At 35.9% G+C, this 27,145-nt stretch overlaps 1 protein-coding gene across 6 annotated transcripts in view; it reads right to left on the reverse strand.

Moving 5' to 3' along the window:
• The window catches only part of ZCCHC7 (zinc finger CCHC-type containing 7), a 297,645-nt gene that overhangs the window by 95,897 nt on the left and 174,603 nt on the right, over window positions 1-27,145 (reverse strand). For all 6 annotated transcript variants that reach the window (XR_009541549.1, XR_009541550.1, XM_060154820.1 and 3 more), the window contains exons 3-5: window positions 17,736-17,779; window positions 16,387-16,512; window positions 15,059-15,229 (exon numbers count right to left, since the gene is read on the reverse strand). Coding sequence is in view for 4 of the 6 variants with exons in the window: in XM_060154820.1 (XP_060010803.1) it covers window positions 15,059-15,229; window positions 16,387-16,512; window positions 17,736-17,779 (341 nt within the window). In the remaining 2 variants the exon portion in view is untranslated. The remainder of the gene's footprint in view (window positions 1-15,058; window positions 15,230-16,386; window positions 16,513-17,735; window positions 17,780-27,145) is intronic.

The raw sequence follows: 27,145 nt of genomic DNA on the forward strand, positions 1-27,145 counted from the left end.
TCCTCCTAACTTAAGTGCAGTTATGAGGGTATAGAGTTTGTCAGTAGTAGATTACATTTCAGCTTTATTTAAAAATACAAGTTTATATTTTATAGGAAATTATATCAAAATAATCAACCCAAAATAAAATAAATCATACATATATTACACTGGGTTACCTTAAGCCAACTGTATTTCCATTAAAAAAAATTTCACCTCAGAGAACCACAAATCTTTCCAGAGACTTCTTTTTTTTTTTTTTTTTTTTGCGGTACGCGGGCCTTTCACTGTTGTGGCCTCTCCCGTTGCAGAGCACAGGCTCCGGACGCGCAGGCTCAGCGGCCATGGCTCACGGACCTAGCCGCTCCGCGTCATGTGGGATCTTCCCGGACCGGGGCACGAACCCGTGTCCCTTGCATCGGCAGGCGGACTCTCAACCACTGCGCCACCAGGAAAGCCCCAGAGACTTCTTGATTACGATTCTAGACTACTAACATGACTTAATTTTACAAATAGTTGATAACATTTGTAATATATACTTACTGGTTTTTAGCTAAAAGTAAACAGTATGAGAGCCAGTAAAATGAACCATGATAATGTAGTGGCTAGTATCAGTGACTCTATAGCCAAATGGGAGAATTCAAATCCTGGCTCTATTATTTACTATCTTGGTCAAGTTACATCTCTATGTCTCAGTTTCCTCATTGATAAAATGGGGACATCAGTACTTCTTCAAAGGGCTGTTTTAATGGTTAAAGAGTTGATAAGTATAAAGTCCTTAGACCAATGCCTGACACATAGCAAGCACTCTATTGTATTAGTTATTGCAATGATGACGTCAATTTGGCACTCTCCATACTTTTGATGCAAGAAGCGATCATGAGGAAATCAGCATCAATTAGGTAGCTGAAATAAGTGAAATCTATTGTGTAATGGTCAACTCTTGGATGTGGCCAAACCTAAGAGAAAGCAGAAACTCAGTTTAAGTGAGCTGTTGATAAAGACAGGGGAAAAAAAAATCCCAAAGGACAAATCAAAAATGTAGATTTTGTTAGGATTTAGCTGCTTGTGGCAACCTTCCTCGTAGGAAAAAAAAAAAAAAAGAATCCAGAAACATTAATGAACATCTACTATGGGCAAGTACCTATTTTTATTTATATTCAACTGAGGTCACCTCAGTAATGTTTTTAGTTGTTTGAAAATATATAAAAAAGAATATTTGATCAGATAAATCTGATCTTGTATTTTATAGTTAAGCTTTGGACTTAAAAAAATCTTAAAATATTTTGATCACTGGTAAAAACCAAAAGTACTCCACATCATTCTCAAAGTTGATATACCCTTCTTCAGTTTACTCAAGCTTACTTGATTCTTTTTTTCAACAATGTTTAAACAATAATAACAACCCCAGCTTCCTTACTAGCCTTTCCCTCTTGCCTTTCTTTCTTATAGAACCAGAGATCTATCACCTGAAGGCTGGAAAAGTGCGTAGCAGAAAGGAGAAACTTTGGAGGGATAGATCCCTATAATTTTGATAACCTATCTGGCCACTTTAGTAGTGAGTATATAATCCATGTACACAGGTCAAGAGAGAGGTCTTATTTCCGGCTCTCTGGCATCTTAACTCCCTCTTTCTATAACTTTCAGCACACTCAGATCTCCCATTTTTAAACAAGCAAACAAAACATCCCCTGAAAAACAATTAAAACTCTATGCTGATGACACCCTTTAATTATAACTGCTAGGAGCTGATTTCATTACCCCTTTGGTATTGGTACTTATGTTCTGAGTAACTGTAAACTAGTTCTCAAAGGTGCTATACCACCCTGTTTCCTTAAGCTCACTAGCAGGCACCAGAAGTTTTAAACCAGATTAGTAAGTGATAAACTAAAGGTAAAATAATTTTAAAATGAAAATTTAGACTTTCTTTATAAACCAATTATACAAAGTCCATCACAAACAACAGATACATAGAAGAGCAAACTGGTTCAAATCACTGAAAATAATCCTAATTCATCTTAGCCAACTACATTATACTCCTTTTATTTATAATCATGCCCTGTCGTTCAGTTCTAGTTCTCTGATTCTCACAGAATTCTCCTGGGAAAATTTTCTTTTCATCTTCTCCCAAGAATCTTATAGCATCCAGGATATGTCAGGTATATGAGTAATCACTTTAGGTCCAAAGTTGTGCTGAGACTGTACTAATTTTACCCCCAGAAGCTTTTTTTAAAAAATAATAAAATAACATTAAATATTATTAAAGTAATGCATATTCATTATAAGAATAGAAAATACAAAAGCCACCTGAGATAATTACCATCTGAGATAATTGCAAACATTTCAGAATATTTCACTCCAAACTTTTTTCTATATACAAGCAATAAAAAATTGAAACCAAAATTTAAGAAACAATACCATTTACAAGAAAATGAAATACTTAGGTATAAACCTAAATATGAGGGGATTTGTATATACTGAAAACTACAAAACTCTGACAAGAGAAACTACAGATCTAAATAAATGGAGAGATATACTATGTTCATGGATTGGAAGACTCAAAATAGTGGAGTCAATTCTCCTCACAGTGATCTACACAGACTGAACACAATATCAATCCAAGTCCCATCAAGATTTTTTGTAGGTATAGACAACTCATTGTAAAACTTAAATGGAAAGGGAAAAGAACAAGAATAGCTACAGTAATTTCATAAAAGATGAGCAAAGTTTAAGAAATCAAACTACCCAATTTTAACACTTACTATAAAGCTACAGAAATCAAGAGAGTATGGTATTGGTGATGGGACAGGTACCTAAATCAGTGCAACAGAACAGAGTCCAGAAATCAATTCACACAAATGTGGTCATTTAATCTTTGAAAAAGATACAAAAGCAATTCAATAGAGAAAGAACAGTCTTTTCAACAAATAGCAAACAATTGATCACCCAACAGTAAAAAAATTAACCTTGATCTAAACCTCATACTTTATGCAAACATGAACTCAAAATGGATCACAGATCTGAATATAAAATATGGAACTGTTTGAAAGAATACACAGGAGAAAATCTTTGCTAATTGCAGTTGGGTAACAAGTTCTTGGAAACGGCCCCAAAAGCCTGATCCATATAAGAAAAAACTGATATATTGGATTTCACCAAATTTTAAAACTTCTGCTCTGCCAAACAAACAAACAAACAAACAAAACAAACTGTCAAGAGAATAATAAAAAGACAAGTAATAGACTGGGAGAAAATTTATGGAAATCACATATCCAATGAAAGACATATCCTAAATATTGAAAAAAACCCTCTCAAAACCCAACAATCAGAAATAGACACTCTAATTAAAAGTTAGGAAAGTATCTGGACAATTTACCAAAGAGGATATAAGGATGGCAAATAAACATATAAAAGGATATTCAATATTGTTAGCCATTAGGCAAATGCAAACTAAAATCACAAAGAGATAGGTACTACACAACCATTAGAATGGGCAAAATAAAAAATGCTGACAATAACAAATGCTGGTGAGGATACAGAGCAGTTTGAACTCTCATCTTCCTGAGAGTCTCATTTTGCTGGTGGGAATGCAAAATGGTACGCATACTCTGGAGAACAATATGGCTGTTTCTTATAAAGTTAAACATACAGTTATCATAGGATCTGTAATCTCCACCTGGAAATTTACTCCAGAGGAATGAAAACTATGTTCACACAAAGACTGTATACAAATATTCATAGCAGCTTTATTTGTAATAGTCAAAAGCTATACACAACCCAAATGTGCCTCAATGGATAAACAAACTGTAGTACATCCATAAAATGGAATACTACAAAGGAACAAACTACTGATACATACAACAACTCATATGAGTCTTCAAAATATTACGTGAAAGAAGCTGGTCTCAAAAGTTTACAACGGTATGATTCCATTTACATGGCATTCTTGAAAGGACAAAACTATAGTAATAGAGAACAGATTAACGGTTGCTAGAAGTTAAGGATGAGGGGAGAGTGACTATAAAGCATGAGGGAGTTTTTCAGGGTGGTAAAACTCTTCTGTATCCTGGTTGTGATGGTGTTTACATAAATCTATACATATTCATAAATTGAACATCAAAAGAAAAAAGAGTCAATTTATTATTAAAGAAAAAAAAAGAATGAATATAGGCTTAGATTGCATACCACACTATTCCTAAAATGTTTATAAGCAGCAACAGAATAATGTACATTAAATTTCAAGGTAAAAAGTTATAAAATGAATATATGTTCATTACAAAAACAGAAAATAAAGACCAACAGAAATTTTAAAAACCTTTATAATTCTTGATATAACTATAGTAAGCAGTTTGGAATACTTCATTTCAAACTTTTTCTATGCAAATCTATATACACATATAAATATGTATATTTATACAGAAATTGGATATTTCATAACTTTTGAAATTTACACATTTCATTTAACATACTAGTAACTTCTTTATATTTCAATACTCATTTCCACATCATATTTTAAATGCCTAAGGTTATTCCATTATATGGGACACACTGTTAAGTCACTTAAGTTGGCCCTGAAGTTAAATATTTGAGTTGCTTCTAATTTTCATTATTATAAACAACTCTGAGGTGAACATTCTTGTAGCTGTATCTTTGCAAACATCTATCACTTAAACTCCAGAAAGGTTATTCAAATGTACTTTCCCAGCACAACCTAACACTGAATATCATTATTATTGAGACATTTTTTTCTTCCTACTAATTTGTAAGAGCATTTTATATATTATAGGTAATTATCCCATGACATATTTTATAAAAATCTTTTTCAAGCTGTGGTTTGTCATTTAACTTCATTAAAGGTCTCTTTGGATAAACTTCTTTTTAAAAAAGTTAAATCTATTCTCTTAAATCTATCCTCTATTTCTTTTATGGTTTCTGATACTGGTGTCTTTGTTTTCTAGTAGGAGCATTTAATATTTATTTATTGTGATAACTGATATATTTGGTCCTAATTTTGTTCTCATCCTTTTTGTTTTTTATATTCTTATTGTTTCCAATTTCCCCTATTGTTTGCTATATTAAGTTTCCTTTGCCTCATTTTATTTTATTTATTTATTTTTTGCGGTACGCGGGCCTCTCACTGTTGTGGCCTCTCCCGTTGCGAAGCATAGGCTCCGGACGCGCAGGCTCAGCGGCCATGGCTCACGGGCCCAGCCGCTCCGCGGCATGTGGGATCTTCCCGGACCGGGGCACGAACCCGCTTCCCCTGCATTGGCAGGCAGACTCTCAACCACTGCGCCACCAGGGAAGCCCATCCTTTGCCTTATTTTAAATTAGTAACCTAAAAGTTACATGGCCTATTTTTTCTTTTTTTAGTTGAAACAAACTTTTATTTTATTGGAATTATCTATGATCCACATTATTATAGATTTTAAATTTTTTAAAGAATTTTTTTCTAAAATTAGTATTAAGTTTAAAAGCAGATTAAGAGGAAGTATTCAGACATGTACTGTATGCTTTCCTGATTTCACTGTTCATTGCTGCTAATTTTATTCTCTGACTTTTCCAATAAATTTATAAATGCACAACAGCTTGGCTGTGTCATCTATTTTTCTTTGAATGCTCTAGCCTCCAGAGATTTCTCCACTGCCTTCTGGAATTTAGTATTACACAGGAGAAGTTTGATGAAAATTTGATTGTGTGTATGTGTATGTGTAATGTATATTTTTGTTTGCATGATTTTTTGTTTGCATGATTTTTGTTTGTTTGATATCCAGAAATTTCACTAGGATATGTCTAGATGTAGGCCTTTTTTCTCCCTCATACTGAGTGTGTGCTCTTTTGATCAGGATTTCCTTTGATCATTTTGCTTTGGATTGCTTCTCTATCTTCTCTATCCACACTGTGAAGAATGAATTAGGATTTTCTCAGTTTCCTATTTCCTGTAGTGAGTTTATCTCATTTAGGGTTATCTCTGATTCCATTTTTACTCTACCATTTCTTCACATATGCCTGTAACTATTTTTTATTGCTTCATTAAAAAAAAAAAAAAGAAGAAAAGAAAATGAAAAACAAAGGAAATAAAGGAGGCTTATGTGAATGTCGCCAGTATTGGGAACTGAGGTGGTATCTGCCAAGGACTGCACAGGTCTCTGATCAACTTATTCATGGAAAAGTTTAGATGTGATCAAGTTTTAGTTTTCTCGATCAGATGTCTGGCTTGTTTGTGAGTAACAGGGAAGGAATTATAATTATAGAGGGATCTGCAAAGTAGGGATGTTTTATTACACTGAAAATCATCTACTCCATTAAAAGACCATTCATTTTGTCCCAGATTTTTATAAATGTACCAAGAGTTCTGTATAAGCATCCCTAAACCAGGTAAGGCAATTTACATGTTACAATTTGTAAATTTAAGGTGTATGGCTGGGCTGTGTTACTTTGATAGATTTATATATGGTAATATGATTGTCAAGGAAGCAATATTTATCATATTACATCATTATAGTATAGTATTATAGACTATATTCATTATATTGTGCTTTACTTACTGCTAGTTACAAGTTTGTACCCTCAAACACCATCAATATTATCCCCTCACTCCAATATCGTAGTAACTACCATTTTACTGGGTTTTTTTTTTTACAGGTTTAAGTTTTTTTTTTTTTAGATTCCACATTTAAGTGATATCATACAGTACTTATCTTTGTCTGACTTGTCTTGCTTAGCATAATGTGCTCAAGGTACATCCACGTTGTCACAAATGGCAGGATATCCTTCTTTCTCATGGCTGAATAATATCCCATTGGATATATATATTACATCTTTTTTATCTATTCATCCACTGATGAGCATTTGAGTTGCTTCCATATCTTGGCTATTGTGAATAGTTCTGCAATAAACATGGGTGTGCTATCTTTTCAAAACGCTGATTTCATTTCTTTTGGGTATATACCAGAAGTGGGAACTGCTGGATCATATGGTAGATCTATTTTGAATTTTTCGAGGACTCTCTGTATTGTTTTCCATAGTGGTTGGACTAATTTACATTCCCACCAACAGTGTGTAAGGGGTTCCCTTTTCACCACATCCTCACAAGCACTTGTCTTCTTGATAGCCAGTCTAACAGTTGTGAGGTGTTATCTTAAAATATTAGCAAACCAGGATTTCCCTGGTGGCGCAGTGGTTAAGAATCCGTCTGCCAATGCAGGGGACACAGGTTCGAGCCCTGGTCCAGGAAGATCCCACATGCTGCAGAGCAACTAAGCCCATGCGCCACAACTACTGAGCCTGCGCTCTAGAGCCCACGAGCCACAGCTACTGAGCCTGCGCTCTAGAGCCCACGAGCCACAACTACCGAAGCCCGCGTGCCTAGAGCCCGTGCTCTGCAACAAAAGAAGCCACCGCAATGAGAAGCCCGTGCACTGCAACTAGAGAAAAGCCCACATGCAGAAACAAAGACCCAATGCAGCCCAAAATAAATAAATAAATTTTAAAAAAGAACAATTAAAAGGACTGTACACCATGGCCATGTGTGATTTATACGTGGACGCAAGAATGTTTCAACATACGCAAATTAATAAGTGTAATTCATTACATACCTCAACATAATAAAGGCTATATACAATAAACCCACTGCTAACTTTATAATCAATGAAGAAAAACTGAAAGGGTTTCTTCTGAGATCAGCTACAAGACAAAGTTGCCCACTCTCACCACTCCTATTCACTGTAATAGTTGTCCCTTGGTATCTGTGGGGGATTGGTTCCAGTAGCTCCTGCGGGTGCTAAAATCCTTGGCATCCTTGGATGCTCAAGTCCCTTGTATAAAATGGTATAGTTCAATGCATACAGCTAGCCCTTTGTATCCAAGGATGTGAAACCCGTGGATACGGAGGGCTGACTGTACTGGAAGTCCTACCTAGGGCAATTAGGCAAGACAGAAATAAAAGGCATCCAAATTGGGAAGAAAGAAGTAAAACTGTCACTATTTGCTGACAGTATGATCTTATATAAAGAAAATCCCAAACAGTTAATCAAAAACTCTTGGAACTAATCAATGATTTCAGTAAAGTGGCAGGTTACAAAATCAACTTACATAAAACAGTAGCATTCCTTTACACTAATGATGAAGCATCAAAACAAGAAACAAAGAAAACTATCCCATTCATAACAGCATCAAAAACAACAAAATACTTAGGGATAAATTTAGCCAAGGAAGTGAAAAATCTGTACAATGAAAACGATAAGACTTTGCTGAAAGAAATAAGAAGACACAAACAAATGTAGACATCCATGTTCATGGATCAAAAGAGTGCTATCTTTTTAACGATGAGTAAGCTAAGAAAGATAGATGTCCATAATTAAGACTTTGAATACTTTTAGAGGTTGAAAATCTTTTCCAGTTGCTGTATTTTCCTTCATTATGTACTATTTGAGGGAGATGATCAGAACCCAATCAAAAAGCTGTATGGAATTTTAAAATATATATATTATTTATTTATTTATATATATATTATATATATATTTATATTTATGTATGGGAGTTGACCTTAGCCTGTAATGCTTAGTAAACAAAACTTTTAGCCTTCCAGGTGTTAATGAGGATCTGACTTCCTTAATTTCACTCTCCAAATTCATAACTTAGATAACTATGTCTCAGAATTTATCCTTATTATTGGATTTAAAAGTTAAATTTAAGTCCAAGGTGAGGAGTATAATGATAGAATGAGTCAGAAATTTAACAAAATTCCCAGTGGCCCGCTGCTCTATTTATCAAAAACTCATGTCTTCCCAATGTGACTGCACTGAAGATTAGGTTCATTCCTAAGCCAAATAAAATTCTCAATAAAATACTAAAGTTTATTTATCCTTTCATTTTTAGAGCTGCTTGTTTTATAGACTGTTCAGGGACAATCTTTCTCCTCTTTTGATGTAAGTTAGGGGTCTAGAAACGGAACCATCTTTATCCTCTACAAACTTATTCTTAAAGCTTCTATAAAGAAAATGTAAACCTGCTCTCCATCTGCTAGTTCTACTGAAAGTGACTAATACTAGGCCATGAGGCATGTGCTATAGGGAAACTTGGGGAGGCTGGTGGAATTCATCAGGTTAGTCAGAGATGACTAGAAAGGATACCATTCAGTTGAATTTCAAAGTAAAGACTGGTCTCTTCTTCACGCTTTGTACTAAATTACATACCGTCAGTTAAAAATGTAGAACTTTTTCCCTGCTAAGGTTATTTCCATAAGGTTAAACATATTTTTAACCACGAAAAGTTTCAGATATTCATTTCTTAGGTAGTTTGGGAACAGTTCCAATATATTATTAATGACTAATTCTGGGATTTACTCTCTGAACAATGAACACATATGAATTTTCACTAACATCATGAATTCTGCAAAGACCCATCAAGAGAATGAGACCTCTAACATAGAAGTCTACACTTAACTTCCTTGGGGGCGTATTCTGGTCTCCCAGGTAAATAAGTATCTTATAAGCCTATTCAACAATTATTTTTCTATTAGGCAAATCAATCCATCCCAGCCATGACCTCTTCCTTCAACATTATGTTTTAAATAATGAAATATCGTGAAAAATGAGAGTAACAAAGTATATCTAACCTGATTTTCTTTATTCTCAAAAGTCGGTTCAATGCTCAGGTGTCAGCAGAACTACATTTTAAACTAAGTATTCTTATCAATCTATTATAATGATATACCTCTGATATTTTAGTTTTTTCAGAGATAACCTTTTTTTCAAAATTATTCCCTTCCTTCTTCAGCATTGTGCTTTTATCAAAATTATTTTGTGGTACCTTGAAAAACTTTTTAAAGTTTTTTTTTGGGGGGAGAGGGCACATTTACTACACTTATTTTTTACTCATCTACTCTTATTTAGGCATTTTCATTTTCTTAAGGAGATCTAATGTAAGTCAGTGGTTTGTCCTTACTTCAATCAAGTTCAGCAGGAAAATGTTTGCCTATGATTCTTTGAATTATAAAAGGTTATCATAATCTGAGTTTTATATTTTCTTTTCTCGAATTTGTCCTTTCAAGCCAATGAAGAAGATACAGTATATTCCATCACAAAATGATAGATGAGGTTTTTCCATATGAAAGCTGAGGGCTGACAGACCAAAAACACAGGACTGCATCAATTACTTTGCAGCTGATATTTCCAAAGACAGGTGACATGTTATTATAGGCAGAGTTACTTGGCTCCCTCCTATGGTCTAGGTCATTTTCTACACTTTCCAGGTATGTATTATTTGCAAGTCACAAAGCTTAGTCTTCTGATACTCTCTTATTTAATTTTCACCATTCTTGATGCATCTCCAACACATCACTTTTTACATTCTTTTACACATCTGCCTTTCTTTTTATTTATTTATTTATTTATTTATTTATTTTTTGCGGTACGCGGGCCTCTCACTACTGTGGCCTCTCCCGTTGTGGAGCACAGGCTCCGGACGCGCAGGCTCAGCGGCCATGGCTCACGGGCCCAGCCACTCCGCGGCATGTGGGATCTTCTGGACCGGGGCACGAACCCGTGTCCCCTGCATCGGCAGGCAGACTCTCAACCACTGTGCCACCAGGGAAGCCCCCTACATCTGCCTTTCTTACTATACTCTGAGTTCCACAAAGGCCGGGACCGTATCTTATTCATCTTTATCTCTTTAGTACTTGGATTACTGCCTAGCATGTAGTAGGCAACCAACAAATTTTTGATAAATATAGAAAGTTTATTTGGATGGTGGAACAGTGGAGATGTTTTTGAACAAAGGCAGAACTAATTAAACAAAACCAAATATTTGAATTAAGGAAGTCTTTAAGTCAAATCTTGGCTTAATTATTCAGCTCAACAATTGTGTTCCAGCCAGTCTTATTTCTGGCCAGTAATATCTCAATAAGACTGTGAAAAGGATAAGAGGTGATACTTGTACTAGGTACTCTGCATTTCGTGCTGGAAATCCCCATGATTAAACTAAACTTTAAAAAAAAATCACCAAAATTAAACTAAAAAAATACTAGTTTTCAGTTTTATGTATATATTTGTTGAGGAGACATTCACTGGGCACTAATGTCTATGCGAAAGCCTACACAGCTTATATTTAGTTCTCATTTTTAAAATAAACTTTCGAGTTGCTAAAAATATTTTAGTATACAGTGATACTTAAGAGATTCTTTTTTATAGAATCAAATATTTAAAGAAAGGAATCAAGTGAAATATATCCTATGGATTATTTTCTCCCACTACATTTAAAAATCTGACTTAAAGCAGTGACTCAAGTGCTGAGCGCCCCACAAATAGATGGCATTTTATTCTTATAAATGATGGTTAAAGAAGTTATTTAGTATGAATTGGGATAGAAGACTGAGCAGGAAATTTGAGAAAAAACTGCTGGAGAAAGGAAGAAAATTCACGTTCAGGTTGCAATTATATCTAATGCTGATTAACTCACTCATTATGCTTTAATGTAAAAGGGTGACAATCTCAACAACAGAGACTGCCAAGGCTGAGATGGTCTTTTGTGAGAAGCACAGTTCTATGGTATCACAGACTTGGTTCTGTGGCTGAAAATTAACAGTCTACAATGCTTTGCTGATCCTCAGAAATTCTTTGAAGAGCTGAAAACTTTTTAAATAAATTATATTTATTTTTATTTGGAAAATATTTTTCTTCATCTATTTTATAATGTATTGATATTTTAAATATCGTAAGTTTATTATCAAAGTTGTTTATTAGATCCACAATATCTGCAGGTTTAAGACAGAAACTTGAGAGGATCTTCTGAGAAGGAGTTAAACTGACAATGTCTAGACTGTCAGTAAGTGAACTTTCTCTATGTACATTCATGAAGTACAGCATCATTTTAACTTTGAGACCTTGAGTAAACCCTAAGCTTACAATGTCCTGGTTTTCTCTTTTGTAAAATGGTAGTAATAATAAATAGTATCTATCTCATATGATGGTAATGAGGATTACATAAATGACTCTGGTGCAATCACAAAAATCTACTGAGCACCTACTAAGCACTGAGGATACAGCAGTGAACAAAGCACTCCCACTCCCCCTTAATAGGTAATGAACTTAGCATAGTACTTAAAACACTGTAAATACTCAACTAATTATAGCTATTGTTATCTTGGTAATGTCAGATATAGCCCACAGAATGGGACTGTATGTGCAAGATAAATGTGTATAGACAGTTTAAGATTCTTGGTTTATTTAAAAGCTATCAGCAAGAGGAGAGAGTCTGTGGTAGATTCAAAATTGGGATTCTTTACATACTTCAGATTCTCTTCCTTTGGGAGGTACCAGTGATCCAGGTAGACTTTAGTAGGTCTTGAGTCATCTGTCTATCCTTTACACTGCAAAACTCTGGAATTTCACCCAAATACTTTTACATAGTAGTTAACAAATAAAGAGCTTTCCAAGCTGAGTTCAGGAGTCATTATAGCAAGAATGTGAGTATGACTCATGAGTTTTCATTACTAATTCTCTTTGCACATTTAACTGGTACTCTGGCATTACAGAGATTCTGGTGTGGCTATAGGGATGTATAAAGCAAAAATGGAAGTTTCTTGATCTCCTTAATTTATAAGAGGTTAGGGCATCTATAGTTACCCAGGGCTTCATAAATCCCAGTAGGTGAGAAGATGAAAATGACAAAGAAGGGTGGAGAACAGTATTGTCAGAGGGTTTTAGCTTTAAACGAGTCAAGGATACCTACACAAAGAGGGAGGAGAAATGATTTAGAAGCAGTCATGGCAGGTGAGACAGAGGCTGATCCTAATCAACCTAATTCAGAGGTATGTGGGTCAAGAGAGAATGAGCAGCAAGCATTTGAGAAGGTTGCAAGGGAAACAATATTTTCTGTGGAGGACCAGGTTTCAAGACAGATTTAAAGCATGTGTGGGAATAGCTGAATAGTCCCAGCAACCAGGGGCCAGAAGGAAACTGCTCCCAAGTGAATCCTCATGAAGACCTTCTGGGATGGTGGAAGGACTTCAAGTTTCTTCAGAAGGAGTCAGTGGAGCCCAGGTTGGATTGGGCTCCAAGGGAATTCTATACCAGGTGGGCAGGCTGAGAAAAGATCAATTCATGTCCAGAACTTTCATCATGTAATTAAAAAAAAACCCAAAAAAACCCAATGGTAGGTCTTGGTAGATTTAGGAGAAAGGGTGATGCCTTCTCTGAAGTCAGCCACAGTCTAACCCTATCTTAAAAACTTATATTCACTGGGGTTATTAATCCTCAAGGCCATTTTAAATAAAGAGTTTAACATACATTAGAGGCCAAAATTAAGAAGTTAGGCAGAATGAGCTATAGATTTAATTCACAGCTAATTATATAACCTTTTACAAACCATTCTTAACTGTTCTGTACTATAGTTTCTTATTTCAAAAAAACTGCTCATGACAATGACTGAGCCTCTTCTGTTACCACACGCAAATTAGACCATACCTATAAGAGTCCTTTGGAAGAAAGAAGTTAAAAAATATGCTTTTAAACCTAACGTCCAAACTAGAAAATCTTTCTAAGAAATTATAATTGACAACTCAATGCAGAGAACAACAGAATAAAACTAAGACAACTTAGAATTTACTATTTTTAAAACTTAGTAAATATTGAAATATAAGTTTAAACTACTTTGGAATGAAATGACAACTTCTATCTCTATAACTTGTCTTAAGACTCATATTCAACCTCACTAGGGGCCTAAGAAATATAAATTAAAACAGTAAGATATCATTTTCTCCTTATCTGATGGGACAAAAATTTTAAAGATTGATTACAGCTAGGGTTCAGAGTACTCTTAAACACTGCTAGCAAGTGGATACACTGGTACAATCTTTTAGAACAATCTGACAATATTTATCCAGAGATAAATGTACATATCCTTTAATTACACAATTCCATTTAGAATATGACTTACCAAAATACTCTTACATGTATGCAGATATATAAAAAGGTGTTTACAGCAGCAATGTTTGCTTAAAAAAAAAATGAGTAACAGTATAAATCTAAATGTATTGGTAGAGAAATGGCTGGGTAAATTGGTAGAAATGGAATAAAAGTTAGCCATGAGAAAGGTAGTCTTTATGAGCTGACAGAGACACATTCATAAAGAATTAAGTGGAAAAAAAATTAACTTATAGGACAGTGATCCTACTTTGATTTGTTTATAAAGATCCTTTAAAAACTACAATCAATAATTCTTTTATTATTTATACAAGAAACACATATACCAAATATTCATATTCTAGTTTGTCTTAATCTGAAATTCATCCCAACAGAAAGTCATATTAATTTTTTAAGCAAAAGGCTCTAGGTACAATTCAATATAAGGAAAATTTTAAAAATATTTGTGCTTTGTATCATGTCTTTGGGAAGCACAAATTAAAGGGAAAAAATTCTTACTTTTTTTTTAGATACTGACTTCTATAAGCCCTTCTGGTTGAAATTGTGACTAAAATCCCACAGACATTTATAATATGATGCAAAATGACGTCTAAAATAACAATGTGCTAAAATTTAACATGCTACAAGTAACTGAAATGTCTTCTAAGTTACTTTTGTCTTCTTAAATCTAAAGAAAGATCTAAGATAAGCATATTTAAAGTATTGGTGGCTTGTCCTTCTTGCATGAGAATATTATACCACCAAGAGCCACCAATAAGCAGCATCAAGGCAGGCTTCATATAGACCTTTGTATACAACTGTTAAGTGTTTATATATATATTTTCATCTAACTATGAATGAATAGGTACACAAATTTTACATGTTATTTATTACATACCTCTTTAATTACAACCTGTACTTTGGCAAGCACATTAAGCCAAAGAAGCCAGCACAGGTTTACAAGATTTATTGATGCTGCCTCCTGATGAACCCATTCAGTAGGATCCCTATCCTGAGATATTAGAGCACTGATTTACATGATCAGTGGCCAAAGGGACATGACTATCATTATACACAGTGCATAGTAAACATGCTTTTAAGTAGGCTGGCAGATGGTTACAGATTGGCACAATGCCCCCAAAGTCCGACAAATTAGTTACATGCAGGATACTCACATCAGCATAGTGGCCTATCATATCACATCTGTCACACCGTTTTCTCCAGGAAGGTCTTTCAAGACATCTGTGAGTAGAAGACATAGGCAAAGAACAGTCTAAGCAAAAGCGGGCCGGACAGGCATACTGGAGGTGTCCTCTCTCGGAGCAGAGGCAACAGGAGCGGACTTTCTATGTGGCAGACAAACAGAAAATCTCTTTAGCAAAATACTTCAGTCTCAAATAGAATGCTACTGTTTTTTTTTCAGTATAATTCCATAAAAAGTTATTTCCAATTTGGGAACACAATGAAGGTCTTGAGCATAATTATAAAATCAAACAAAATGTCTGAAATCAGAGCTTTAACAAAACCATCTGTATCCTGTTGGTTGCCAAAAAGGCTTAGTCTGCATGTACTATCATCTGGCATCTATTTCTTATGCCTCGTCTTGTAGAACACTGACAAAGTGGAATGTGTCTGAGAGGGAAAGTAGGATGATGAGGATCTGGAAGCTAGGTCATAGGAGCAACAGATACAGAAAGAGGCTGCTTTGCCAGGCAAAGACAAAGAGGAAACAAGAGAGCCATCTCAAATATTTGAAAGGTAATCATTTGGGAGAGGAAGTTGGTAAGGGAAGGAATATTTGTTAAGGGCTTACTAGTGTCAAGAAATGTCTAAGGGGCTTCCCTGGTGGCGCAGTGGTTGAGAGTCCGCCTGCCGATGCGGGGGACACGGGTTCGTGCCCGGGTCCGGGAAGATCCCACATGCCGCGGAGCGGCTGGGCCCGTGAGCCATGGCCGCTGAGCCTGCGCGTCCGGAGCCCGTGCTCCGCAGCGGGAGAGGCCGCAGCAGTGAGAGGCCCGCGTACCGCAAAAAAAAAAAAAAAAAAGAAAAAGAAATGTCTAAGAGTTCTGTGTTATTTCAAAGATTGATGTATCTGTTTAACATAATTTACATCAATAAACATTTATAAATGCCTAAAATTATAATTTTCTAACAATGAAAATTATCCCACAATGAAACAAGCCGTGTCATAAAGTAGAACGTTTAGAAGTGAAATGAGTCTCAGGAATCAATCTGATTCAATCTTCTCATTTTATAGAAAAGAAAAGAGAAGCACAAAAGGTGAAATGATTTGCCTAAGGTTGTACAACTACTAATGGGATGCTGAAATTGATTCTGGCTGTAGATTTATTGTTCTTTACTACTACTCTAGGCTGCGACCTACATAAACATGTAATATGAAATTTAACACATATATAACATTTGAATTGTAAGGTTATAAGGGTTCCAACCCTATGATTTTGATTTTAACAATGTGGAAAGACACATTACATATTTCACATACTTGTGGAAAGGGGCAGTTTTTTGACAAATGGCCACATTTGTCACAATTTCTACAGGTAACGTTTTTGTTGACTGAATAGTATCGGTGGGTCCATCTTCCAGATGTTCTTTTTTTACCTATCTGTGCCTAAGGGAAAAAAAAGATCAAGAATTAAAATTATTTCACTCTGTTCAAGAGAATTAACAGTCAAAATCTGTTCAATTTAGAACTTAGAAACAGGGAACTTTGTATTCGTAAAAGGAGTTAGAAAAACTTAAAAGGGGTGCCATGAAAACAGCTCTACTTTTTGTCTGCCCATCTCCCCTATTCTTTTACACTTCTCCATATGGTTCCATTTCTTTTTTATCTTTCTCTACTTACGGTTCAGGTCTAGTAGGGGCACTGAAATGCATCATTTAGACATTCCAGTGGCATTCAGAGTCAAAGATATTGCTGACATATATCTGGATATATACCATATTTTTCTGAATGAGAAACTTGCTTAAATTTTTAGTTAGGGGTTGGTGTTTTTTATGATTTTGTCCTTTATAAAGTTATAAAACCACATAGTGACCAAATACATTCCTTCTTTTGAACAGCCCAGGGTTACTGCCTACAAACTGGATTTTAATTTCTAAGAGAGAATGAGATAATTTCCTTCCCCTAGAGTCCTTTTAAGATCCATTCTGCCTACACTGATCCAATTCTAGCTGTCCCATATTCTAGCCAAAATCCAGTATCTTGCAAGAGAACATTAGCAAAGCATATCATATGGACTATTTAAAGAGGAATACCTAAATGCCAACCATGCTTTTATCTTGTTTGGTACAATTCCATCTTTGAAAAAAACTTTCATCTTTTACTTGTTATTCTGCTGAACTGGCCAAGTAGGCCTCAAAAGGAGACACAATCTAATTATCTCTTAACATTTTCCTTACACCAAGTTGTAAAATTACTATCTTTTCTAGCCATCTGTCATAATTAAGGCTAATAATTGACAAAGACAAACACCTGCCACATCCTAAATATAGACTAACCATTTCCTTACACTGAAGAAGCAGTTATTTCCGGTGTTGATCTTTAGTGGTATCAGGCAAAATGGGCTGAGAGGACTTACCATAGCAGAAAAGAAACAAAAGGGAAAGGGGACTAGATCATTATGGCAATTAACTGACTGACAAAAATCAAGGCTGAAATAGGCTTCTGAAAAATTCAATCACCCATAGACTAAAATTAAACTTTTTCTTACAAGATACTTGGACTGCTGCTACTTTTAAAAAGCTTATTAAGTCATCATAATGAAGTGAAACTACACCTCAAAGAAAATTATTATTCTATTATTCATAACTTCAAAACTGTTTTGATTTTACCTCAATGTCTTTGTCACTGATGAACCAGTTTACACCATCTTCTCCTACAAAACAAATAAAATGTTACTAGATCTTGACACCTTTAAAGCACTTGATTGACAATAAATTATTCAATCTGTCAGTATTGAAATTGAACCCCAAAGGTGTAGTGAGAAATGTGAACCCCTTAACATCTTATCTTGACACCGTCATTATTTGTGTGGCTCTGAACAAATAGTTAACCTCTCTTAATCTCAGTTTCCTTACCTGTGAAATGGGAATAATAGTATTTTCCCTGTATACCTAAAAAATATTGTGCGAATCAAGTGAGATACGTGAAAATGCTTTAAAAACCATCAAACTATAAACAAATATATATATATATATATATCACTGAAGGGACCAAAAACCCAACAGCAGGTGCAGAGAGAAATCTTATCTGAACTTCCCTTATCTGACTAAAAGCCTGCTTTGTGAGTCAGCTGCCACAGCCCCTCTCCCCAACCCAGAAGTCTCTAGTCAGGAAAGTCACTGACCTTGGGTACCAGGACATTCCCCCAAAACTGTGTAAACAAGCACATCAAAACCTTCTATCAGGGCTTCCCTGGTGGCGCAGTGGTTGAGAGTCCGCCTGCCGATACGGGGGAAGCGGGTTCGTGCCCCGGTCCGGGAAGATCCCACATGACGCGGAGCGGCTGGGCCCGTGAGCCATGGCCGCTGAGTCTGAGCGTCCGGAGCCTGTGCTCCGCAACGGGAGAGGCCACAACAGTGAGAGGCCCGTGCGTACCGCAAAAAAACAAACAAACAAACAAAAAAACCTTCTATCTTTTGAAGCCCTAAATCCTCCCTTTTGTTAAGTTAGTATACAAACCTTTACCTTTGGCTATTTAGTGAGTTACTCATTACTGAGTGCTTCCACCCTTGGTCTTTTCTCCTGTAACTCTCTCTATTGTCAGTTAACTCGCAGGCCCCCCACCATTCAGACCCAAGTAGGTAGAAGAAAGGTTTTTCCTTCCAATATCAGTATTAACTGTGTCCCTGTGTCCGCCAGCTTCTCACTGTAACATTTTTATAAGGTGGACTCTGAATACTATCTCATGATTAGAGCTAGGAATTTAGCACTGTATTTTACAACATCAAAAATAGTGAAGTAAAAGAGCAAAAACAGAAGGCCAAATATCCAGAAGACAGTGACCAACCTAAAAATATAACTGTAAAAACCTACGGGGGTGGGAGCCCTACATTTTTCTTTATCAGCTGTTTTCTTCTCTTTGCACTGCCCCTTTACAAACTTGCAAATGGCTGCTATTCCCTTGGTCCATCCATGGCCAAGGAGGAAGGGACATATGACTAATGCAGAAGTTAAGGTGTCAACAAAGGACTGAAAGATTTTTTCTTCCCCCAAAGCAAAGATTTCCTCCTTCCTCCTATCTACTCTTCTTCTCTATCTCAAAAACACAAATTGAGCTTGACTCTTCTTTGAAAGGAATTTTGAAGAGACATGAAGTAATCTACATTTTCCCAGGCCTACCAGGAGTAAGTGTCTAGAGATACATTTTAAAATAAAATACCTTTACTAAGAAAACCAAGAGGCTGCTTTACAAAAAGACCAATCCATAGGAGAGCAGAGATGCTGTGCTGATGATTATTTCCTTTGTAAAATTCGGAGGCTGCATCCATATACTGAGAGTGGAGAATACATTAAATAGCAGCAGCTTCATCATCACCATCCATGCTATTATTCTTTCATTCAAAGGATTCATCTAAGGAGCATGCTTTGCTGTAACTTTCAAAGCTGCCTTTTGTACCTCCATGTCCTTCATCATTAAAACTCAAAATGACCACTTAAAATCACTTTAATTATAAAACTGGCTTAATATTGTCCTTAAAAAAGGAACTCCCAAACCAAGGAAATGCAAAATAGCAACTGTTACCACCCCCAAACTCCAATAAATTTACACATGAACAGAGAATATTGAAAGAAGGAAAGGTTTACAAGGGAGATCAGCTCCATTTAGATTGTTTTAACATACCCGTGGAATTCAACAATATTCTAGGTTACATACTAACTCCTCCTCGACAAGCTACAGTATATTCTTACTGTAGAAAATTTGTCAGCAAGTACACAAAATAGGCTTCAATTACAAATGAAATCAGATTTCTGGGTGGTAAATGAAGTAAAGACATCACAAGGAAAATATAAGTCAACTCTTGGCCCTACTCATGGTTCAGTTTTGGTTCTACCCTAGCAATAACTGACTCTAATACCTATCCTGTTTGCTCCTTAACTCCAAATCCCAACCTAATGAAAGCTTTGTCTAAGAGCAACTCATTACAACTTCCACCGGCAGCCAATTCTCCACTTTGCTCAATTTCTGGTAAGGGACTTGTCAGAAATGTGGGCTCCAGACTTAACCCTATCTCTTATTTGCTGTGTGGCGTCGGGCAGGTTATTTACCCTCTCTGGGTCTGTTTAGTAATGGGTTGGATAAAGTGGTATCCATGGTATCTTCCAGCACTAAGTTTCTGTGATTCTATCAAATTTTCATTCATTACTGGAATCAAATACATTGTTACTTAGCCTACATTACCTAAATCCTCCAGGTCTTTGCAACCAACACAGAGTGTCTTGCCTTAAAGACAACTTCCCACAGGGCCTGGGAGCACCCATCTTCTATGTGTGTACCAGCCAATGCCACAGAACATAAAATGGGATTGCCCTAAAGTGTAAAATTAGGACTGCCCTAAAGATGCCTAATATCAACTCTTACCTGCTTTATAGCCTTGTCTTGCTAAGATCCAGGACTATGATTCTTTTCAGACTTTAGAACTGTAATCAAAACAATAACTGATAACTCTCTTTGCATTAAATTAGCTGTTTAACAAACATGTATTGAAAGGTTACAATAAGCAAGGTGCTATAGGGTAAACAAAACTGGTAAGAGCTTATAACTTAGGCAAACACAAAAATATAAAAAGAAAAGGAGTAGGAGAGAACCAAACAAGATACTATGGTAAATTCAGAGGAAGAGCAGGTATCTGAATTTAGGGAGAAAGGGGAAAAAAGTCACAGAAGGCTGTGCCATAAAAGAAAACTGTATTGAGGTATAATTTACATATTATAAAATATACCCACGTAAAAAATACAGTATGATGCATTTTGACAAACGTACACACCTGTGTAACCACCACAAAAATCAAATGTAGAACATTTCCATCATCCCAAAACGTCACCTTGAGCATATTTGCAATCAGTCCCCCACCCGAGGCAACCACTGATTTGCTTTCGCTCACGACAGATTCATTTTGCCTGCTCTAGGTCTGCATAGAAATAGAATCATACATTATGTACCATTTTGTATATGGCTTCTTTCACTCTGAATATTTGTGAAAGTCATCATTCATGTTGTTAGGTAGTAGTAGTTTGTTCCTTTCTTACTGCTGAGCAGTATTCCACTGTGTGGCCACAACAATTTGTTTAGCTGTTCATCTCCTGAAGAACATTTAGGTTGTTTCCAGTTTTTTACAATTATAAATAAAGCAGCAATAAACATTCTAGTGAGACTCTTTCTTCTTACTTGACATAAGTTTTCATTTCCCTTGGGAAAATAGCTAGGAGTAGAATTATTAGATATGGTAAGTATGTCTTTACCTTCATATGAAACTGGCAAATTTTCCCAAAGTGACTGTATCATTTTACACTCTTATCAGCATTGTATGAGAGTCCCAGCTAGCTTCATAATCTCACCAATACTTGGAATTTCAGTTATTTATTTAAAAAAATTTTATTGATGTATAGCTGATTTACAACACTGTGTTAATTTCTGCTGTACAGCAAGGTGAATCAGACATAAATATATAGCCACTCTTTTTTACATTCTTTTCCCATATAGGTCATTACAGAGTATTGAGTAGAGTTCCCTGTGCTATACAGTAGGTCCTTATTATCTATTTTATATATAGTAGTGTGTGTATGTCAATCCCAATCTCCCAATTTATCCCTCCCCACCTTCCCTCTTGGTAACCATAAGTTTGTTTTCTATATCTGTGACTCTATTTCTGTTTTGTAAATAAGTTCATTTGTACCATATTTTTAGATTCCACATATAAGTGATACCATATGATATTTGTCTTCTCTGTCTGACTTACTTTACTCTGTATGATAATCTCTAGGTCTATCCATGCCACTGCAAATGGTATTATTTCATTCTTTTTTATGGCTGAGTAATATTCCATTGTATATACATACCATATCTTCTTTATCGATTCATCTGTTGATGGACATTCAGGTTGCTTCCATGTCTTGGCTATTGTAAACAGTGTTGCCATGAAGACTGGGGTGCATATGTTCTTTCGAATTATGGTTTTCTCTGGATATATGCCCAGGAGTAGGATAGCTGGATCACATGGTAGTTCTATTTCTAGTTTTTTTAAGGAATGTCCATACTGGTTGTACCAAGTTTGGAATTGTCAGTCTTTTAAAATTTTAACCTTAGAATGGGTGTGAAGTAGTATTCATTATGATTTTAATGGGCATTACTCTGATGAATACAGTGAATAAAGCCAGTTTTACTGCCTCCTTTCCAATCTGTATGCCTTTTCCTTCTTTTTCCTACCCACTGCCTTATGCAGGACTTCCATTATGATACTCAATATTAGTGGTGACAGCAGATAATCTTTGCTTTGTTCCCAATTTTAGGGAAAAAACATTCAGATTTTCACAATTAAGTATACTGTTTGCTGTAGATTTTTCATAACAGGTTGAGGAAATTCCTTTCTATTCCTAGTTTCCTGAGTTTTTAATATGAATGTGTGTTGAATTTTATCAAGTGCCTTTTCTCTATCAACTGAGATAGCCCATGGTTTTTCCTCTCTCTCTTAATACAGTGAATTACAGTGATTTCATTTTCAAATGTTAAACCAACCTTGTATTCTGTGATTAACTCCACTTGGTTAGGATGTATTATTCTTTAGAATATGCTGCAGAATTCAACTTGCTTTTATTAAGAATTTTTACATCTGTGTTCATGAAGGATATTGGCTTATACTTTTCTTATAATGTCTGTCTGGTTTTGATATTGGTGTAAAACTGGCCTCACAAGAGTTCGGGAAGTGTTGGGAAGAGTTTGTGTAGAGTCCTACACAACTCTTCCGTATTATTTCTTCCGTAAATATCTGATAGAATTCACCAGTGAAGTCATCTAGGTTGGAGTTTTCCTTGTTTGTGGACCAAGAATTTTACTTGTAGGAAGGTTTTAAAACAGTACTCTCTTATTCTTTTCCTTTGAATAATCTAATTTGTACTTATGCCTATTCAGTAAATTTTTTATCTCAAATATATATTTCAGCTCTAGAAGTTCCATTTGCTTCTTTTTTATACCTCTCATTTCTCTTATTCTATTTCTCCCTTCCTTTAAATTTCAGAGTACATTTTTAACAGCTGTTTTAAAGTCCCTGCTGCTAATTTCATATTCTCTGTGATTTCTAGGTTTGTATCACTTGACTGATTTTTCTCCTGGTTATGAGTGACATTTTCCTGCTTTTTTGAATGCCTAGTATTTTTTTTTTCCCCTTGGTTGCTACTGAGGTACACTGTTGAGTGTCTTTTTTTTAATTAAAAAAATTTTTAATTTATTTATTTATTTTTGGCTGTGTTAGGTCTTTGTTGCTGTGTGCGGGCTTTTTCTAGTTGCGGTGCGAGGGCTTCTCATTGCGGTGGCTTCTCTTGTTGTGGAACATGGGCTCTAGGCATGTGGGCTTCAGTAGTTGTGGCACGTGGGCTCAGCAGTTGTGGTGCACGGGCTTAGTTGCTCTGCGGCATGTGGGATCTTCCTGGACCAGGGCTCGAACCCATGTCCCCTGCATTGGCAGGCGGATTCTTAACCACTGTGCCACCAGGGAAGCCCCTGTTGAGTGTCTTGATTTTTTCTTACTTTAAAAAGTGTGAGACTCTGTTTTGACACGCAGTTAAGTAATCTCCAGATCAGCTGACACTTTTGAGACTTTTAAAGCTTTGCTAGGGTAGGTCCAGAGTAGCTTTTACTTAGGGTTAATTAAGCCCTACTACTAAGATGTATCTTAGTAGTGGGGTCACTACTGAATGTCTAGGGTGTTTAACACAGTCTCTCCAATCTGGCAAGTAAGAACTCGGGTTAAGTTCTGGGAATTGTTTGGCTTCCAGTAGGTTTTTGTCCACGTCTAGTGGAGTTCTGCCCTATCCATGGGCAGAGAACTCAGTATCCTTGGTATTCATCGGTACACCCCAATGCAGATTTCTGGAGTTATATCCGTTTCAGCTCTCTCTCTCTCTCTCCAGTACTATGCCTCACAAACTACAGCTTCTTTAGCCTCTCTGAACTCTGATCTCTGTCTTCTCATCTTAGTGAGATGGCCATGTTGTGCCTGGGTTCCCTTTCTTAGCACCATGATGCAGGTTGATTGTAGGGTGCACCTCCTTCATTTCCATATTCTCATGTATCATGGTCCAGTACTGCCTGCTGTTCAATGTCTGAAAATGTGCTAATTGATCTGTAGTTAAGTCAATCCACTAAAATTTTTCATTTCATTTTTTCATTTCAAATATTGTATATTCCAGCTCTATAGGTTTCCTTTGGTTCTTTTTTATATCTTCCATTTCCCTTCTTATTATATGCCTCTTTCCCTTTAAACCTCTGTATATTTATAATGTCTGTTTTAAAGTCCTTGTCTGCTAATTTCATCATCTCTTGTCAGGAGGGCAAGTCTGGTATAAGTTAACACAATATGGCTGGAAGCAAACATCTTGAATAGGATTTTAACAGGTGATGAAGGACACAAGTAAAAAGGAAAGGCACAAGCAACATAATGAAAGAGGTAAAAGGATACAGCAAACAATACAGGTTGATTGGAACAAAGGGTGTGATAATTCCTTTACTAAGAATTTTCACCTTTTTATATATAAAGAATACTGAGAATTAAAATATTATTACTTAGAATAAGCTTTTTACCTGAAACACATAGGAGGACTTACTAATTAATATTAAATCTATTCTTCCAACTAAGAAATTTTACTGATTAATATTAAATCTATTCTTCCAACTAAGAAATTTTCCATGTCTTTCCTCTTTCAGTTTAACTTTAAAAGTCTTGACTTCCTACTGTGTGGAGCTTTCCAAGGAATAGTACATCAGGCTTCTTTCTGCCAGAGTAGTACTCTTGAAAGCAGAGATAGTAAAACAGTATTACAGGGTGGTTTTGTTAATACTATGCAAGAAACAGAATATTTCCTGTCTTTTGAAATAACTTCAAGACAAAAAAGCAAACCTCAAAGAAAAGTGAACCCATAAGCTTACACATTTTACACATTTTCTCCTATTTCTGGAACTATTCTGCTATCTTTATTTCTCCGTTCCTCCTTTCCCTCCTGCCTTCTCTCTTTCTCTCATGCATAAACATCTTTCAAATTTATATGGTGATGGTGACTTACAGTCTATAAATTGTTTAAAATACATATTTCATCTTCAGAACAATCCTGTATGGTTACACAAATGTTCATTTTTAAAATGTGTGTGCTTTCTACAAAAAATTGCAATTGTTGCTTTTGTGAAATATAGTGCTAATGTAGCTACTTACCCATAAGACTGCACTCAGTTTTCAAAGGATCTAAGGAAGAGTTTGGGCTAGATTTCTGAGGAGTAAAGCCAGTTCATGCTTTGCTTCAATTATACTTAGTCTGCCTAAATTCTTGTGGGTGGGAATTGGTGAAGATCATCTCTTTGCTGGGAAAGCAGGCACAATTATAGAGCTGGTTCTCTCTACCTTTCGGGATAATTTGACAGGAAGTAGGAGTTAGTGAAATGTTTTTCGTAAGATCACCAAAGATTATAGAAGATTTCACTTCAGCATATCTAGTTGGTCATTTTCAGTACAGGAGCCAGGTACTAAGAAGAATCTTTTCCTGAGCCTAATACACTATAGCCCCTTCTTACACGGAAGCCATAGGTGCCTTACATTTTCTACATATCCTAATTTCTAACATCTAAAATTTTAAGTCTCATTACAATTCAGTGAAGAGGTATATATTTATGATTTTCTCCACATACAATGGACTTGAATTTAATATTCAGCAAAGTAGATATAAGAAGTTATTTTGCTACTACTAATTATTTAAGAACGTAAATGTAATTTTCCTCAAAGTATAAAATGTTTTCATTTAATGTAGCGTTGAGTTAATTTTCAACAAATATTCACTGAAAATCTCTCATGTAAAAGACAGTGTAGGAGAGGGAAGGATGACTAAGACATGGTGCTTGCCCTCAAGGAACTTATCATATAGTAGAGTAGTATGTACTATCTTGGGGCTAAAGAATCTAAAAAGTATTACTGTGTTAAGTAAATAACCATGATAATCTCATTTTTTAAAAATAGGGTGGGACGTCCCTCGTGGCACAGTGGTTGAGAATCCACCCGCCAATGCAGGGGACACAGGTTTGATCCCTGGTCCAGGAAGATCCTACATGCTGCAGAGCAACTAAGCCCGTGTGCCACAACTACTGAGCCTGCGCACCACAACTACTGAGACTGCGTGCCACAACTACTGAAGCCTGCAGGCCTACAGCCTGTGCTCCACAATAAGAGAAGCCACTGCAATGAGAAGCCCACGCACCGCAATGAAGAGTAGCCCCCATTCGACGCAACTAGAGAAAGCCCATGTGCAGCAACGAAGACCCAACACAGCCAAAAATAAATAAATAAAATTAAAAAAATTTTTTAAAAATAAGATGATTTAATTAACATGAAGTTTTTAAAAAGATTGAAAGTCCTCTATTATTTGGGATATGGGTTATTTAACAAGAAATACTGAATTCTACCAATGATCAATTAATTAACTTAGGATGACTGTGTCACCAAAACAGTCTTCATACAATATTAAGTATGTCAGTTCTCTAGCAACTGTTTTCTCTCCAAATAATTGGTGAGTCTATAGACAGGCTCACAGATGAGGACTGGGAAAAAAGAGACAATGGTTGGTATATACCTGCAATCCCTAAGGAACCTAGATTTGGGGCATTCTCAATACCTTTTCTCTCACTTGCAGTATACAGCCAAAACTCTGGCTCATATGACATGGCATTCTTTCACTACATTAAAACACACTGAGGGACTTCTCTGGTGGTCCAGTGGTTAAGACTCCGTGCTTCCACTGCAGGGGGCGTGGGTTCAATCCCTGGACAGGGAACTAAGCTCCCACATGATGCATGGCATGGCCTTAAAAAAAAAACCAAGAAAACAACAACAAACAAAAACCAAAAACCCCACAAAACATAAAGAATATCAATTGAGGTTAAATAATTTGGCAGTTATAGCATAAAAGACAAATCAACCATATTACATTTCTAAATTTATTGCCCACACTCCCTTTTTATATACCTAACATTTTAAACTAAAAGGTC

Source organism: Lagenorhynchus albirostris, chromosome 7 (genome assembly GCF_949774975.1).
Source record: "Lagenorhynchus albirostris chromosome 7, mLagAlb1.1, whole genome shotgun sequence".
Taxonomy (NCBI): domain Eukaryota; kingdom Metazoa; phylum Chordata; class Mammalia; order Artiodactyla; family Delphinidae; genus Lagenorhynchus; species Lagenorhynchus albirostris.